Genomic DNA, 18,597 nt, shown 5'->3' with positions numbered 1-18,597 from the left:
GGAAGGAAGGAAGGAGTATTTTCTGGGACTTCCTTAGAAAAGGAGAGGAAAGGAGGCCTTGGGTTAAGCCTAGAGACTGGTCAAGAAAGCCCAGCCATCTGCTGATGAGCAGGGCTTGCTTCTATTAGCTAGGACAAAATGGATCCTACTTTGGGATGGAGGCGGGGAGGTGGTATCTTGGAGTGGCAATTTGGCCAACTGGTTAACCTCAGCTGCTTCTCATGCAGGAACCATACTTGAGGGTACAAGTTACCTTCTTCTTTTTATTCATTTTTAACCTCTATTTTTTCTTCCATAAGATTTGAACACCTACCATTTCTTGACTCATCCAGTACTTACTGAGTGTTGACTGTGTGCCACACACAGTTTTAGGCACTGGAAATGATAGAGAAGTAAATTAGTAAACAAGTTCTCAGTTTCCAATTTAGTGTTGGTTAAGAGGTGATATTTCCACCCATAACCCCTAGCCCTAATGTGACTCTTTAGAAAGAGTCCACTCTCAACACCACTTCACAGATAGGAAAGTGAGGCCAGGGAGCTTGAGTTATTAACAGAGGTTTTGCGCTCAGGTCTTGACATTTATAAGATCTAGCTGGAGCTCTGGAGGTCCTGCTAAACTCAGCTCTGTACTGGGCTTGAGATGAGACCTACGGCCTCTTCACCACTTCCTCCTCTAGGCCCAGGGGCCAGCCTCCCTCACTATCCTGGGCACTGTCACTCCCCATTATGCCCAGGGAGCGGATGTGGCCTCCCCAGCTGCCCACTTCCTCCTTGTGTCTGCCAACAGCAGCGTTTGCCCCTCTGATGTGATGGTTCTTTTTCTTCTGTTGATCTCTCTAGGGGAAGCAGGTGTGGGTAGGGAGCACGGCACACACACTCATCTAGTCCCGGAAGTTCTGAGATATCTGGCCCACTGGAGCCCCCAGCTGTGCTCCTGATTCCTTCCTATTGTTCCCAACCTCCTGTTAGGTAGTACTTCTCTGAGAGCCAAATAGTGTGGTTAAGAGAAGAGGAAGGGACTGGGGAGATGGCTCAGTGGGTGATGTACTTGCCACACTGGTACAGGTATCTGAATTTGGATCTCCAGAACCTATGCAAAGCTGGATATGTAGCATGAGCCTCTGCAATCCTAGGGCAGGAGGATCCCCCAGAAGCTTGTGGGCCAGCTAGCCTGGCAAATGCAGATGAGGCACCTTGCCTCAAACAAGTTGGGTACCGAGGACCGACACATGAGGCTGTTCTTTAACCTGCACAAGTGCCTCACGGCGTGAGTGTGCCTGTACTCTCACATACCAACACATACACCACACACAGAAGAGTAGAGGAAAACAGAGGCAACAATGGAGTCAGACCCAAGTTCAAATCCCAGTGCTACTGCTAGCTGGCTCTGCAGCTTTCAAAGAGTACATTGACCTCTGTTCCTTTGCAACACAGGAGGCCTGTGGGGATGAGCCACCTACAGGTCTCAGCTTAGTGCCTGGCACACTCAATACATGTTTGTTTTTTCCACTGTGGAGCAGAACTGAAGGGGCCTCCTGGTGCCTCTGTGAGCACGTTGGGCCTCTGCCCCTGCTTTAGGCCTTGGCTCCATCTCTGAGGGCCCGCACCTCTCTGCAGCTTCATCTCCGGAGCTGCAAAGGTGCCTCCTTGCTTCGTGCTTCACCTCTCATCTCTTGATTGCCTTCTACTCCTTCTCTCCATGGGGAATAGTCACATAGAAACCTGACTTTGCTCAGGTTCCTGTCACTGTCTGTAAGGAAGAGGCTTGGTTTGCCACTGGTGGGTAAAGAAGGGCTGCTCGGAATTGGGAGAGCAGCACTCTGGGCTCTGTCCTTGCCTTGTATCTGACTCTCGCTCCCACATCTATTACTCTACTTGTAATCATTCCCAGTATCCCAGAAGATTCACAGGGAAGGGTGTTTAAATAATAGGAGAATCATGCACAACTCAGATATGCAGTAATTCTTCCTTGTTTGATTCAGTTCCACAGAGGCTGCTCTGTGATGACCACACACCTCAGAGGAGGAAGATGAACAAAAGGAATGAAATGCTATTGCTTCATCACTATAGTGTTGCATATATTTTCATTCACTCATTTCTGACCATTCATTCATTCCACCCACATGGTTGCCAATACCGTGAGTTATCAGCCTTTTCATATTTTACCAATCTAGTAGGTGAACAATATCTTGTGTTAATTTGCATTTCCTGAAAATCATGAGGTTGGCTGCATCCCTGTATGCTTATTTGTCATTTAGATTTCTTTGTCTTTGAGTTCTTGTATTGCTTTGTCTATTTTTCTTGTGGTCTGCCCTTTTTGTATTTATTAGAGAAAGAGAGAGGGAGAATGAGAATATGGATGTATCAGGGCAGGGCCTCTTGACATTGCAAACAAACTTCAGATGCATGCACCACTTTGTGCATGTGGTTTTATGTGGGTACTGGAGAATTGAACTCTAGACCTGACAGGCTTTACAAGCAAGCACCTTTAACTGCTAAGCCATCTCACCAGTCTGGTCTGCCTTTTTTTCTTAATTATTAATAATTATTGTATATATTCTGGATATTAATCTGTGACATATGCTATCATATGCTGACATATCCCTTTGGTCTCTTCAGCTCTTTGTTGAAGAATTCTTTTGCTTTGTAGAAATTTTACATTTTTATAGTTTACTGTTCTCATCTCTAGATAGCTTCTGGGCTCCTCAGTCCTTCCTTAATCTTCTTTTTGATAATACTTATCATGTTGACTTCTGGTAACCTGCTTCTCCCCACCCATTGAGCTGGCTGAAACTTGAGTGAAGGCCTGCATTTTACTCTTCTCTGTCTTTTCAGCGATGGATGCAAGGCTGGGCAGAGAGTTTTATGCCTGACTGAGCTTTTCTCCCCCCACCCCTCCACTCCTTGGTAAAAACAGGTTTTATCCCTGAATGAGGGAGTGAATGGAAATACTGTGTCCTGCCTTCCCTGCAGAGCAGGGGTCTGCTGCAGAGATGTGAGTCAGAGAATGAATCGCAAGCTTTTCTCTCACTCACATTTCAAAAGCCCTGAGTTGAGACCCCCCACATACCTATGGAGCCTCGTCTTCTCAGTGCGGTACAGTGGGACTCTGCTGCTGATATAACTCGAGTGTATGTGGGGGTTGGCTCAGTAGAGAGGGAGAGAGGAGAGATGAGGGAGAGTTGGGAGTCTTTGTCATCTATTGCACTTGCTGCTGGGAGGATGGGGTGACTGAAATGAGCCCAGTAATACTGAGAGAGCCCGAGATCCCTTTGTCTGTGGCCACACAATGATGCTGGCTGCCTACATGATTGCTGATGTCCCTGTTGCTGAGGCGCATCTGTTTTGTTCCCAGAGGCTTGGCTTCTTCATTGTCATTTTCTGAAGCAGTGGTGTGTGCCAGTTAGATTGCTAAACCCAAATAATCTTAAATGTGCGAAGAAATAGTAAATATTTACTGTACCTTTTGTGGAACAGGTTATTGCCATGGAGATGCACTGTACACAATTCTGCATGATAAAGGGAAGCTGGCTCAGGAGCTATGGGAGTGTTTGGATCTGGTGTCGCTTGACTTGGCAGAGTTAGGAGTAAGCAGAGCAGTTGGGTGAGGTGGAAACACTGGCTCCCCAGCCAACCTGTGCCAGGAGGGTTTATGTATCACTTCCTGTGTGCAGAGTGCAGCGCCAAGCATTCTGCATGCTTCACTGACCTAATCCCCACACAGAGCCCACAAGATACTGTTAGCCTCTGTTTACTGGGGCACAGAGAGACTGATACACAGTCAGAAATGGAAGAACCCCATGGCTTTGGTCTTCCCAGCTCAAGCTATTTCACTCACCATGGTTTACTCAAGAGAAAACTAACCAGTTGTCTGCTGGGGGAGGGTCTACTATTCAATATTGACTTCCTTGCCAACATTCAAAAACCATAGGCAGTGTCCAAACTCCTTTGAGAATGTTCATGATCTGGCTTCCTGGATTTGGAGCAGCCTTCCTGAGTGGCTGCCCTTGGCAGCTACCCAGTTATCATGGGGCATCCCCCTGTTCCAATGGAAAGAAAGCCCTGGGTATCATACCCATGGGCTCATTGAATTAATTGAGAATTGTCTGTTGAAAACTCCTCATCCTGTTAGAATTACATTTAATTTAGCTGTTGTTTTCACTTGCCCATTAGAGCTTTTGAGATTTGTTTCAATCTTCTGTGGTCTCAAGGAATTTGTGGGTGCGTAAGTGAAGATGTTCAGGGAGGAAAGAAAGTTTATAGCAAGAGATATATTACATTTTGCAATCATTCATTCATACATACATACATTTGCTTGCTCATTCAAAATATTTATTGTTCACTAGGTGCTAGAGTTACAACAGCAGGTTAGAGCAATGAATAAAACACTCAGCTCTCAAGGAATATAGAATCAGAGGGAAGTCAGATGTTAACTAAGATGAGTGCTATAAAAAGGTTAAGGGAGGAACGGGTGTGGTGGCACATGCATTTGATCCCATCACTCAGTACTCAGGAGGCAGAGGTAGATGGATCACTGTGAGTTTGAGGTCAACCTTAGACTACATAGTGAATTTTAGGTCAGCCTGGACTGCAGAGATGCTCAGATGATAAAATGCTTGCTGTACAAGCATGAGGACCTGAGTTCAGATCCCCAGAACACACATAGAATCTGAATGCATGGGTGTTTGTAATTCTAGTACTCTTATAGCAAGAAGGGAGGCAGAGATGGGAGAATCCCTGGAAGATGTAGGCCAGCTAGCCTGGCAACTGTGGTAGTGAACAATGAAATTGTCTCCTGCCTCAAGTAAGGTAGAAGGTGAGGGACCAGCACCGAAGGTTGTCCTCTGTCCACACATGTGCCTTTGTGCATGTTCACATGCCTCTCACACAACACACACACATACACACACACACACGGAATGCATACATCTAATTCTTCATGGGGTACAGGTGGTGTTAGGGAAGGCCACCGGGGCTGATGTTTGGGATCAGTGCTCATAGTGTATTAAAGGAGCCTCAGCAACCCTTACAGAAAGACAACCTCCCCTTTTATCCAGGAAAGGAGACTGGCTCTCAGGTACTGTGCACCTTCTGGCCTATTTAAGACCTCAGGAGGCATCTTCTGTCAAAGCCCATGGCCAGTCTTTTATCCAGTGGGAGTGAGCTTGCTACCTCCATGGAGATTCAGTTCAGCTGGGAGGTAAAAGCCAGAATGAAGACACTGGGAGCTGTAATAACAAGTCCCCACACTCTGAGGGGCAGTATAGCATGGGCACTAGAACCAGGACTTTCTGAGTTCCTTTAACACAGGCTGTGGGGTTTTGGAGATGAGGTACCTGCAAGTTTTAGATCAGTGTCTACCGTGCACTGTTGTGCAGAGCAGAAGGGGCCTTGTGGTGTCTGTGAGCATGTTGTGCCCTCAGTGTAACATGGCCTCCCTACTTACTGTGTGATCTGGGGCTCATTTCTTAATTGATCCCTGCTTCAGTTTCCCTAACTGCTGGTTGGAATACACCTATATCCTAATGTCTTGTAAAGATTAAATGAGTTGATTCCAGGCACAGGATGGAGGTAAGCACATGGCAACTGAAAGCCATTTCTGTGAGTGTTATGAGTTTGAATGGTATCAGCCAGCCTTCAGAGAGGTTTCATGTTCTGATGGACTGTAACAGTGTCTGTCCTTCATGTTGGATTTGTGATTTCCAGTTTTTCTTTCTAACTTCTTCAGTCCATTACTGCCCCCCAGATGGATTCTTAGTGGCTGTAAGCCCCCCACTCTCATCCCCATCGTCAACAGGGCGTTCTGTGTTCATGGGGGTCAGGTGGAGACTTCTTTGGGCATGGCACCTCTGATGAGTGAGCTGTATTTGACTGTAATAGCTGAAAAGCCCACGGTGACATCCAGCCTAGGCCCCGGCTCTCCACTGACAGCAGCAAGTACTACATTCAACCTGCGGCCATGGGCTGCTGCTGGCTCTTCACAGTGTTGGTGAAACTTCTGCAACTGTAGGTGACACCTTGGAAGCCATCTACCACTCCCTTTTGTCCCTTCTGCTCCCACTGCCAGGAGTGAGGAGTGACTTCTGATGGAGGGGAACATATAGATGTGGGATGGTCAAGGCTTAGCTGCTGGGACTGTGTCAAAGGTAGATTTGCCCCTGGCTGAATGGGAAGTGTATGTTCTGGATCTCAGTCACTGATGGTCATGACCCACTGCAAACCTGAAAGGCATTTTACTTTGACTGATTTCTGGTGCCATGGGCTTCTTTTGTTTTGTTTTTGTAACATTTATTTATGCATCTGTTTATTTATTTGAGAGACAGAAAAAGAGGGAGAGAGAGAGAGAGAATGGGAATGGGATGCCAGGGCCTCCAGCTACTGCGAATGAACTTCAGATGCATGCACCACCATGTGCATCTGGCTTACATGGGTCCTAGGGAATCAAACATGGGTCCTTTGGCTTTGGAGGCAAGCACCTTAACCATTAAGTAATTTCTCCAGCCTACCATGAGCTTCTTAATCATCAAATGGGAACCATAGGCTATTGCCTACATTATATATGCATATATATTATACATATATATATGTAAGTGTGTGTATACATATATGTAATATACACATATACTATATACATATTATATATACACAAATATGCATATAACCACTAAAGAAGCAATAAATGTAGCATCTCGTATATGATCCTATAAATTTTTATATTTCAATATGAGAATATATAAAAAATGTAGGATCATCTCTATTTTGATCTTCCTGTTTTTACCTATTATATATTAGACCATTTTTCATGTCAGTATCTTACTTAAATCTACCTTATTTTTAAGGTTACATTATATTTCATAAGATGAGAATTATAGTTTTGATCAGCACTTCATTGATAGGACTTAGGTTATTTCCAGTGTTTTCTTGGCACTGCAACGGGCATCTGTGAATGTTCTTGTGCTCTTTGGACAGGAGTTAATAATTCTTAGAAGTGGGGTTTTCAGGGCAAAGGATATGAACATTTTCAGTTATAATAGATATTACTAAATTGCTTTCCAAAAGGTTGTGCCAATTTATGCACCCACCAACAGTGCATGAAAGTGCCTCTTAGAAGTGACTTTTAAAAGATAAAATACCTATTGTTAAGCTATGAAGCACATTTCAAATAATTGCTGAAATTCTTCCAGCTGTGGCATAAGAGGCCAGAGCCCTAAAGAAGTTTTAAAGGCCATGAAAAATATGGGAGCTTAATGTGTTAACAGGGGACATTTGAATCAGTAATAACAGAATGGTTTATTTAATACATGGTGTAGGCATAATTGGCTAGCCACGTGAAGGACACAGAGTTTGAGTCCTAACTCCTGTCTTATACAAGACCAAATTATAAATGGGGTAAATTTTAGGCAGAGTAAGGATTTAAAAGTGAAAGTAATAAAAGACATTAGAGGAAATTTTAGGGGCATGTCCCTATAACCTTGAGTGAGAGAAACCCATAACTCGGAAAAGAAAAGCTTAGACTTCTATGCATATTTATGTGGTGTGTGTGTATGTGTATATGTTCATGTGTGAATGGTTACATGTGTGCACATGTGTACGCATGCATATGGAGGTCAGAGGATAACCTTGGGTGTCATCCTCAGGAATACTATGTACCTCCTTTGAGGCAGGAGCTCTCATTGGTCTGGAGCTCATCAGTTAGGCTAGACTAGCTGTCTGGTGGGGCTCCAAGGACCCACCCATATGCCTGCCAAGTACTGGGATTGCAGGAGCATGTCATCATACCTGCCATTTGTTTACATGGGCACTGGAGACTGAAGTCAGGTCCTTGTGATTGTGAGACAAGCATTTTAGTGACTGAGCTGTCTTCCCAGTCCTAGGTATATTTGATGACGTCAATCTGGACCCACTCTCGCTTTCTCTCTCTCTCTCCTCCTTTTTCTTTCTCTCAAATGAAGAAATAAAATAAAGTATGTTTTTATAAAGGGGCTAGAGAGATGGCTTAGTATTTAAGGCACTTGCCTAGGATGCTTAAGGACCTAGGTTCGATTCCCCAGTACCTATGTAAACAAGATGCACAAGGTGGTGCATACATCTGGAGTTTGTTTGCAGTGGCTGGAGGCTCTGGTGTGCCCATTCTCTCTTTTTCTCTATCTGCCTCTTTCCCTTACTCTCAAATAAAAAATATAAATATAAAAACATATATAGGGGCTGGAGAGATGGCTTAGCAGTTAAGCGCTTGCCTATGAAGCCTAAGGACCCCGGTTCAAGGCTCGGTTCCCCAGGTCCCACGTTAGCCAGATGCACAAGGGGGCGCACGCGTCTGGAGTTCGTTTGCAGAGGCTGGAAGCCCTGGTGCGCCCATTCTCTCTCTCTCCCTCTATCTGTCTTTCTCTCTGTGTCTGTCGCTCTCAAATAAATAAATTAAAAAAATTAAAAAAAACATATATACATAAAATTTAATATTGGGACTGATTCGATGGCTCAGTGGGGAAAAGTGTTTGCTACACAAGTATAAGGGCCTGCGTTTAATCCCTGACACCCATGTAAAAATCTAGGCATGGCCATACATACCTGAAACCTCAGTTCCTGGGGGTGAGGGGAGGCAAAGACATAAAAATCACTGGGGTTCACTTATCAGCTAGTCTTAATGAAAAAACAACAGCTCCATATTTGGTGAGAGACACCATCTCAAGAAAGCAACATGGAAGAATGAGAGACAAGGACACCTTGCTCTCCTCTGGTCTCTGCACACACACACACACACACACACACGACATAGGCATCTGCACACACATTGGCATATACTACACACACACACAACACCAGACATATACCAAAAAGGTTAGTGCTTTTAAATGGAAATTATTCATGAATTCATTCTACAATTAAGCAACATTGAATGATTTCCTGTATGAATCATATTGAAGTTTTTAAAATTTTTTGTTTTGTTTTTATATTTTATTTTTATTTACTTATTTGAGAGAGGGAGAGAGGCAGACTGAGAGAGAGAGAGAGAATGAGCACACCAGGGCTTCCAGCCACTGCAAACAAACTCCAGATCGCATGCGCCACCTTGTGTATCTGGCTTCGTGGATCCTGGGGAATTGAACTGAGGTCCTTTGGCTTTGCAGGCAAGCACCTTAACTGCTAAGCCATCTCTCCAGCCTCACATTGAAGTTTTTGAAGAAAAGAGAGTTTTAGACATACTTAGGTCAGGAATTCTGTCCGAGGACTGGGACTACAATTTATATTCTTAACAGACCTGAATGATTAACTAGTCAATGAGTATCACCTAACCTTTGTAAACCCTAGAAGTGTCAAGAAAAGGGAAGGAAATGTTTTCTGTTTCTTTACTTTTTATTGTCTTGAGAAAGCTGAACACCCACCCGAAGCCTCAGCTGTCCCAGGAGAGAGATAGAAACACACCGTCAGAACAGAAGCTTCAAGTTCCTGCTCAGCACGGCTTAGTCCTGCCCCACCCCATGCTTCACTCCACATTAAGCATCAAGCATCTACTTTCCTGGCTCTCCTCATGTCTCTTGGGCCATTCTTGGAGAGTTTTTTTTGTTTTTAATTTAGTTTTGAATTTACACACACACACACACACACACACACACACACACACACACGCGCGCGTGCGCGCGTGCGCGCTCATACCCGTTATATACTATTTTAGCCCTTCCCCGTCCCCTGTTCCCCTGGGGGCCCTCCTCACTGGGATCATGGTGTTCACTGTGGGGTCATGGAGGCTTCAGTCAGTCTCTGTGGGGTAGCAGGGGACCATGCCTCAGGGTATTCCTACCCTCTCTGTGGCTTTTACAATCTTTCTGCTTCTTTTCTGCAATGTTCCCTGAGCCATGGCAGGCCTGTTGGCAGTCTGATTTAGTGGCGAGTTCTCTGTACCCTCTGGATTTCTGCTTTCATGACTTTAGATTGATCACCATATCTGGAACTGGTTGTCAGCCTAACCGTAAGAACAGCGTTTTCATGTTTCTATTTCCTCTGCAATTTCTCCTGGGCCTTGGCAGATGTGGCAAGAGGTGGTAAGTCTTGTGGTGGGTGTTTGTCCGTCTTGTCTTATTGATGGATCTTGGCTCTTTTCCATTTTCTTTGCCATCTGTAAAATAAATCAGATTCTCCAAACAAAAGTGGGTTAAAGGGGGTGTATTAGTCAGGGGTCTCTAGAGGAACAGAACCAATACAATGAATTGTATTAACAGGCATCTATTGGATTAGCTTGCGGCAGTCCAACAATAGCAGTTTGTGGGCCCTAGAATCAAGAGACCTGAAAGCTAGCACAGTGCACAAGGCTGGATGTGTGTGGTAGTTGAATAGATGGCTCCCAATATACTTAGTGTTTGATTACAGTTTATAGTTTAGATCTGCAGCCACCTGAGTGGAGGAAGTGTCACTGGGTGGATTTTAGGGTCCAGCCCTAAGGTGCGATGGTGGATTTGAAATTCCAATCTAAAGACATACAAAGTGCCTAGTTCCACCTGGAGTTACTGAAATGTGCAAGGTGGTGTGGATTTTTTCTCTCTTTGCTTGGACCTGTGAAAACAGTCCAGTTTCTTCTGCCACTATGGACCTTCTCCTGGATCTGTAAGCTTCAATAAACATTCCTCCCTCCATAACTCTGCCTGATTTGGAAAGCTGTCTAAAGCTGTCTGCTGCAATGCCTCAGCAGCCCCAATGCAGCACTGAAGTCCTGGAGGCTTCTTGGAGGGCTGCAAGTCTTCAACCGAGGCTGGAAGTCAGGAAACTGTGCCGGCAGCCACGTGGAGGAAGGGATTAAGTGCAGCTTACAGGTAAGTGAAGCTTACAGATAAGTGAAGCTTGCAGATAAGTGAAGCTTGCAGATAAAGGGGAAGCTCCACAGTGTTAGACGTAGCTGGCCCACTTTCACAGGCCCACGCAGAGAGAAAAGAACCACCACCAGCACTTGCAAAGCACAGTCCAGCAACTCCAAGCAGAGCTCAAGCACTTTGTATATCTTTAGACTGGAATTTCCCAAACACACCTCCTCCAGCCAGGTGGCTGGAGTTCTAAATTACAAGCTTTAATAAACTGACTGCATTGGGGGACATCCATTCAAACTACCACAGGGGGCATGCAAACCTTTTGAGAGGTGTGTGTGTGTGTGTTTTCAAGCCTACACCTCTTCTCTTGGAGAGTTTTGGCAAACTCCTCTTTTCCACTTCCATGGAATCAGCCATGAAGACAGACTCCCCTGGATGCTTCTTCCTTCATCCTGTCATCAGCAGAGCCCTGCAGAAAATGCAGTGGTGTGTGTGTGTGTGACATCTGTCTCCTTAAACTCAAGCCTCCATCATCCTGCACCTTTGGAGATCACTGAGCTTAAGTTTAGTGGCGAAGGTCATGCTTTGAATACCCACCCTCCTGCTTCCTGGCCTCATATAGGGTCCACACTTCAACTTCTTAATCTGTAAAATGGTTAGAAAATAGTCCTAATTCATGCATTGCTATGAAGACTGTTGTTAGTAGTAGTGATGTTTTATGTAATATATTTATATATATATAATTATATATATATTATATTATATATATATAATATATATATATATATATATAATTTATTTGAGACAGAAAGAGAGAGAGAGAGGGAGGGAGAGACAGAGAGAGGGAGGGAGAGGGAGAATGGGTGTGCCAGGGTCTCCAGCCACTGCAAATGAACTCCAGATACATGTGACACCATATGCATCTGGCTTACATGGGACCTGGAGAATTAAACCTGGATTCTTAGGCTTCACAGGCATGTGCCTTAACAGCTAAACCATTTCTCCAGCCCTAATTTTTATATTTAAAAAATATTTTATTTATTCATTTATTTGAGAGAGGGAGAGAGAGAGAATGGGTGTGCCAGGGCCTCCTGCCACTGCAAGTGACCTCCAGACACATGTGCCACCTTGTGCGTCTGGATTCACATGGGTACTGGGGAATTGGACCTAGGTCCTTAGGCTTCACAGGCAAGAACCTTAACTGCTACATCATCTCTCCAGCCTATAATTATTCTTACTACTTAACACAGCACTTGGAATTTGGTGAGAGTTCAAGAAATGTGAACTATTGGTGAATGGTTATGAAGTATAGTTATTCTTCCTTTTTCCTTCCTCTTCTTCTTCCTCCTCCTCTCCCTCCTCCTTCTTTTCTTCCTTTTTCTCCCCATCTCCTCCTCCTCTTCTTTAAGATTTGAAGAGTCGGGCTGGAGAGATGGCTTAGCGGTTAAGCACTTGCCTGTGAAGCCTAAGGACCCCGGTTCGAGGCTCAGTTCCCCAGGTCCCACGTTAGCCAGATGCACAAGGGGGCGCACGCGTCTGGAGTTCGTTTGCAGAGGCTGGAAGCCCTGGCGCGCCCATTCTCTCTCTCTCCCTCTATCTGTCTTTCTCTCTGTGTCTGTCACTCTCAAATAAATAAATAAAAAATTAAAAAAAAAAAAGATTTGAAGAGTCTTCTTATAGTGCCTGCAGAAATGGACTTGCTCAAGTGCCAGGCTCTGGGGGAGTTCAAGTTCACTCATTGCTTTCCAGGTAGTAGAGAAATGATTCATACCCAGTCTGCTTTCCTTCAAACCCTGTTTTTCTACTTCTTCTGAATGTACCTAGCATCTCTGGGCCTCAGTTTCTTCACTTGTCAAGTGGAGACAAGCAGTAGTACCTCCCTCATGATTGTTATGAAGACTAAATGAATTGATACTTGTAGAATAGGTAGAGAATGTTTAGTTCATTGTAGATAGTTTTGCTACAGTAATTAGAGTAACCACCTCGGTTAGCTGTATCAGTTACCTGCTGTGGATCATGTGAAGGGTGGAGGATACGGCAGTCTTGAAAGCCCAGATGTGCAGTATGAATCATGTTGGAGGTATTGTGGGATGCGTGAACATTTGTTTCAGTTTTCCATTCTGCTTTTAGAATCAGCCCAGGCCAGTACTTAGACTGGAATTTTGCTGTTGAGAAATCAGCAATGTGAGGTGGAGCCAATTCTTGACCCTCTTTCCCTCACTCTAGTTTTGATCCTTCGAAATTTTTTGCTCATGCAGTTTTGGGGCAGAACCAAAGGAGTGGGGTGAACGTTCTGTTGTTGTTTGGTTTCCAACGGTGGGAGTGATGGATGCTTTGCAGTTAAATGGGGAGAGGCGGTGCTTCACGGGGAAGCCTTTCTGCCAAATCGAGGACTTCTGCACACAAATAGATGCAAGCTGGCTGCTATTTAAATAGAATATTAGCGATTATCGTGTATCCAGCCGGAGTCTCCTGGGTTTGGTGCTGCTCAGATTAGCAGCCTGTGTTCTCATCTTTCACTCTCTGGTTCTGCTTCCCACAACCCTGCATAGAAATCTATCTCCCCAAGGCCACAGAAAGCAAGAACATTAGTGTATGTTCATGAACGGTGTCTATCAGGCACTAGGCTTGAGAATTTATCCCCCTTCAGTCTCCACGGTAGACCCATACAACTTCTCCCCATTTCACAGATGAGAACACTGGAGTGCAGACAAATGAAGCAACATCTTACAGCCTTGGTGGTGGTTCCTTTGTCCCCAACCCTTCCATTTCTTGCATTCAGTCCTGACTTCCAATTGGCTGCACCTGGTTGCTCTAGCCACCAGACATTCTGTCCCTGCACACACAGGGAAGTGGCAGCTAGGGAGTGTGTGTGAAGGGAAGTATTCAATGCTTCCTCGGGAGCAACCCTCAAGCACTGACTGATGGAGCTGGCTGGTAAGTACCTCTGAGGCTTGTGTGTTAAAGCTGGATTAAACTCTGCCTGCATGAAGTGGTAACATGGTGCTCAAATGCATCCTCTGTAACATCTTCCCCTCCTTGTCTTCTTATTTCCTACCTTGTAGCATCCCTCCCTCTCTGCCTTATTTCCTCTCTCCAGACTGATGCTCTTTAGAATCGTCTCCTAAGCAAGCTGCATGCACTCAAGTCATGTCTCAGGATCTGCTTTCTGGGGTTCCCACCAAAGACCGTCACCCAGGCTCTTAGACTCAATAGCCATTATGTCTTCATTTTTCTCAGGGTATTATCTAACCTGTGCATAGTTGTCCCTTCTTAAGACCTTCCATTTTTGGTTCCTGTGACAACTAATACATCTGATGTCTCATTTCCTTTTTTGTTCACTGACTCCTCTTTTTGATATTTTACTTTTATTTATTAGGGGGAGAGAGAGAGGGAGAGAGAATGGGCATGCCAGGGCCTCTAACAGCCAACATACTCCAGATGCATGCACCACCTTGTGCATCTGGCTTACATGGGTGCTGGGGAATCAAACCTGGGTCCTTTGGCTTTGCAGACAAGTGCATTAACCTCTAAGCCACATCTCCAGCCCTGACTCCTCTTTTCTTCAATCACTCAGTTCCAGGCATCTTCATTATGTTAAACTTTTAGTAGTGACAGAGAACCCAACTCAAAATGGTGTAAGTAAACAAACAAACAAACAAACAAACAAATATTGGGTCACCTAGCTTGGAGTACAAGGGTTTCAGGTAAAGTGAGATCGAAGTATTTGGCAACTGACTTCCATGCCATGGCTCCACTTTCCTCAGTGTTGCTTGAGTCTCAGGCAGGTGTGTCCCTCCAGACGTAATGGCAGCTGGCAGGCCCAAGCTTACCTTGTCTTAGCTACCTTGTGGGATGGGGGTGCTTCTTAAATTTTGAAAATCCTTCCCATTGACTTGTCTTGTACATTGGTGTGTGTGCACGTGTGTGTCAATTTTCTCCTGCTCCAACAAAATACCTCAGACTGAGTAACTTGTAAAGGACAGCGATTTATCTCTTGCTGTTCTGAAGGTTGTGGTTGGCATCTAGCAAAGGCCTTTTCTTTGTGTTACAGGCAGGTGGAAGGCATACATGGTAAGCAGACAGAGAGAAATTAGATCAAACTCATTCTTATTAGGAGCCCACCCACATGGGAATCACCCTACTCCCACCACAGTGGCTTCAACCTACCTTGTAGATGACTTCCCTCATAATTTAATCACCTTCTACAGGTCCCACGCCTTGACACTGTCACAGTGACAGTTGAATTTCAGCAGTATACACTCTTAAACCAACTACAGAGTTATAAGACACACATTTCCCAGGCTGGGCATGCTCACTCTTAGGCCCATGTCCAACTGAACCACAGGCCTGAGAGCAGAGGAAACTGAAGTGATCTTACTTGAGATGATACTGGACTAGAAGACTGCAGGTGGCCACGCACCAGCTCTGGGCTCGTTAGGCACTCTTCCTTGCACAGCACATGTCATTATTTCTCGTCTTGAAAGCCTGTCAGGACTTTGAAAGTCTCATCTCTGGTCCTGTCTTTGTTTCTGAACTGCCCCAGACTCGACTACCTGCGGTTTAGAGTTAGGTATTTCCATTTGATAGTGCCATCCAGCCCCGAAACGGGGTGTGCCGCAACCCTAGCACCCCTACCTGGTTCTGCTATTGTCTCTGTCTGTGTCAGTGGCTCTACCCACATTTCTATCTTGACTCCAGCTCCCCTCAGGCCTAAGCACGTGCTTCTCCTTCACTGGGCACACCCTTTGGCATACTCTTTGGTCATTGAACCCCTACCTGAATGGTGTCTCAGGAGTCACTTCCTCTTGGACTTCTGATTTTTCCTGTCGGAGCAGAAGCAGGACCAGGAACTGGAACAGAAGCAGCAGGAGCAGAAGCAGCAGCAGGAGCAGCAGCAGCAGGAGCAGCAGCAGCAGCAGGAGCAGGAGCAGCAGCAGGAGCAGGAGCAGCAGCAGGAGCAGGAGCAGCAGCAGAAGCAGGAGCAGGAGCAGCAGCAGCAGCAGGAGCAGGAACAGCAGCAGGAGCAAGAGCAGGAGCAGCAGCAGGAGCAGGAGCAGGAGCAGGAACAGCAGCAGGAGTAGGAGCAGGAGCAGGAACAGCAGCAGGAGTAGGAGCAGGAGCAGGAACAGCAGCAGGAGCAGGAGCAGGAGTAGGAGCAGGAGCAGGAGCAGGAGCAGGAGCAGCAACAGCAGCAGCAGCAGGAGCAGGAGCATCAGCAGGAGCAGGAGCAGGATCAGGAGCATCAGCAGGAGCAAGAGCAGCAGCAGGAGCAGGAACAGCAGCAGGAGCAAGAGCAGGAGCAGCAGCAGGAGCAGGGGCAGCAGCAGGAGCAGGAGCAGGAACAGCAGCAGGAGCAGGAGCAGGAGTAGGAGCAGGAGCAGGAGCAGCAGCAGGAGCAGCAGCAGGAGCAGCAGCAGGAACAGCAGCAGGAGCAGGAACAGCAGCAGGAGCAGGAGCAGCAGCAGGAGCAGCAGCAAGAGCAGGAGCAGGAGCAGGAGCAGGAACAGGAGCAGGAGCAGGAGCAGGAGCAGCAGCAGGAACAGCAGCAGGAACAGCAGCAGGAACAGGAGCAGCAGCAGGAGCAGGAGCAGGAATAGCAGCAGGAGCAGGAGCAGCAGCAGGAGCAGCAGCAGGAGCAGGAGCAGCAGCAGGAACAGCAGCAGGAACAGGAGCAGCAGCAGGAGCAGGAGCAGCAGCAGGAGCAGGAGCAGCAGCAGGAACAGCAGAGGAACAGGAGCAGCAGCAGGAGCAGGAGCAGGAGCAGGAACAGCAGCAGGAACAGCAGCAGGAGCAGGAGCAGGAGTAGGAGCAGCAGCAGGAGCAGGAGCAGCAGCAGGAGCAGGAGCAGGAGCAGGAGTAGGAGCAGCAGCAGGAGCAGGAGCAGGAGCAGCAGCAGGAGCAGCAGCAGGAGCAGCAGCAGGAGCAGCAGCAGGAGCAGGAGCAGCAGCAGGAGCAGGAGCAGGAACAGCAGCAGGAACAGGAGCAGCAGCAGGAGCAGGAGCAGGAGCAGGAACAGCAGCAGGAGCAGGAGCAGCAACAGGAGCAGGAGCAGCAGCAGGAGCAGGAGCAGCAGCAGGAGCAGCAGCAGGAGCAGGAACAGCAGCAGGAGCAGGAGCAGGAGCAGCAGCAGGAGCAGGAGCAGGAGCAGGAACAGCAGCAGGAGCAGGAGCAGCAGCAGGAGCAGGAGCAGCAGCAGCAGCAGGAGCAGCAGCAGGAGCAGCAGCAGGAGCAGCAGCAGGAGCAGCAGCAGGAGCAGGATCAGGAGCAGGAGCAGCAGCAGAAGCAGCAGCAGGAGCAGGAGCAGCAGGAGCAGGAGCAGGAGCAGGAACAGCAGCAGGAGCAGGAGCAGGAGCAGCAGCAGCAGCAGCAGCAGGAGCAGGAGCAGCAGCAGGAGCAGGAGCAGGAACAGCATCAGGAGCAGCATCAGGAGCAGCAGCAGGAGCAGCCGGAGTAGGAGCAGGCTCTTCATGTCACCATGGCTTGCTCTCATGGGCCACCACCCTGCATGATTAGCTCTTTTTTTTTTTTGAGGTAAATCCAGCAGACTGGCCTTTTTTATGAGAGAGAGAGAGAATTGGCACACCAGGGCCTCTAGCACTGTAGTCTAACTCCAGACCTTGTGCACATGTGCAACCATGCTCATGTATCATCTTGTGAACCTTACTTACATGGACTCTGGGGAGTTGAACATGGATCCTTAGGCTCCTCAGGTAAGCACCTTAACCATTAACTCATCTCTCCAACCCTGGTTAGCTCTATTTATGTGACTGGTTCCCTTTAAGTTTCTCTACCATGTTTTCATGTAGCCAATAGAAGTCGTCCTCCTCCTCCTCCTTCTTTTTCTTTTTTTGAGGTAGGGTCTCTCTCTAGCCCAGGTTGACCTGGAATTCACTATGAGTCTTAGGCTTGCCTTGAACTCACAGTGATCCTCCTACCTCTGCCTCCCAAGTGCTGGGATTAAAGGTGTGTGCCACCACACCTGGCTTAGGTGTCATTCTGTTTGGACCCACCAGCTATCAGATTCATGAACCAAATTCACCTCTGGACAAGGCACTCAGCTTCAGGTGTTTTGTTATAAGCTACAGAAAACAGACTGGTACACTCAGACTCTAGTGATCTGTTCCATTGTCTATCATCCCCATAAGGACAGGGCCACATCTGTGTCACCTGGTGTCCTTGGTCTGTACTTAGGGCTGTGAGACTAGAATACTGCCTGTCTACTAGTGTCTGGTTTTACTCCAGGTTCCATGCTTTCTGAGCAGTGAAAATGTAGGCAAATTCACCTCTCCAACTCTCACTTTTCTTGTTGGTACAATGTAGGTAATGCTGGTCCTTCCCTCACCAGGCCATTGCAAGAGAAGTGGCAAGTACACATCCAAAGTGTTCAATACATTGCCTGGCACCTGGTGAGCAGTTAATCAGCACCAGCTAATTATTATTACTGTTGCTGCTATGCCCAGTTCATGTGGTGCTAAAGATTGAACCCAGGGCTAGGCAAGCACCCTACTAACTGAGCTACATGCCCATGCTTCGACTATTAGTTTAATAGGTAATGTTATTGTTACTTCATCAGGGTCTAGCAACATAGGAAACTTGCAGTATATGAAATGATAGCTCTTGTTATTGACCTAGAACAGAAGGGAAAACCAAGTATACTCTCTAGAGAGGGGAGAACAAACAGGAGCCCTTGGTGCTTCCATTGCTGGACATCGCTTAGGTCGGGACCATTGCTCTTCCCCTGAGGTGGGGGGATGGCTGCCTTCCCTTTTGTGGTTGAGGGGTCCTCTCTGATGTCCCT

The 18,597-nt window shown here is 46.7% G+C and overlaps 1 protein-coding gene across 3 annotated transcripts in view; it reads left to right on the top strand.

Moving 5' to 3' along the window:
* Nucleotides 1-18,597, top strand: part of Prkcb (protein kinase C beta) — a 393,262-nt gene that overhangs the window by 135,558 nt on the left and 239,107 nt on the right. The window contains exon 1 of one of the 3 annotated variants that reach the window (XM_045131080.1): nucleotides 17,410-17,509. The exons of the other annotated variants lie outside the window; for them this stretch is intronic. Within the exon in view, the coding sequence (XP_044987015.1) occupies nucleotides 17,425-17,509 (85 nt within the window). The 5' untranslated portion in view covers nucleotides 17,410-17,424. Of the gene's footprint in view, nucleotides 1-17,409; nucleotides 17,510-18,597 lie in introns of those variants that run through there. 3 annotated transcript variants of the gene reach the window in all.

This window comes from Jaculus jaculus, chromosome 12 (assembly GCF_020740685.1).
Source record: "Jaculus jaculus isolate mJacJac1 chromosome 12, mJacJac1.mat.Y.cur, whole genome shotgun sequence".
Lineage (NCBI taxonomy): Eukaryota > Metazoa > Chordata > Mammalia > Rodentia > Dipodidae > Jaculus > Jaculus jaculus.
Note: the sequence above shows the minus strand (reverse complement) of the source record. Positions and strands in the feature narration are given on the sequence as shown.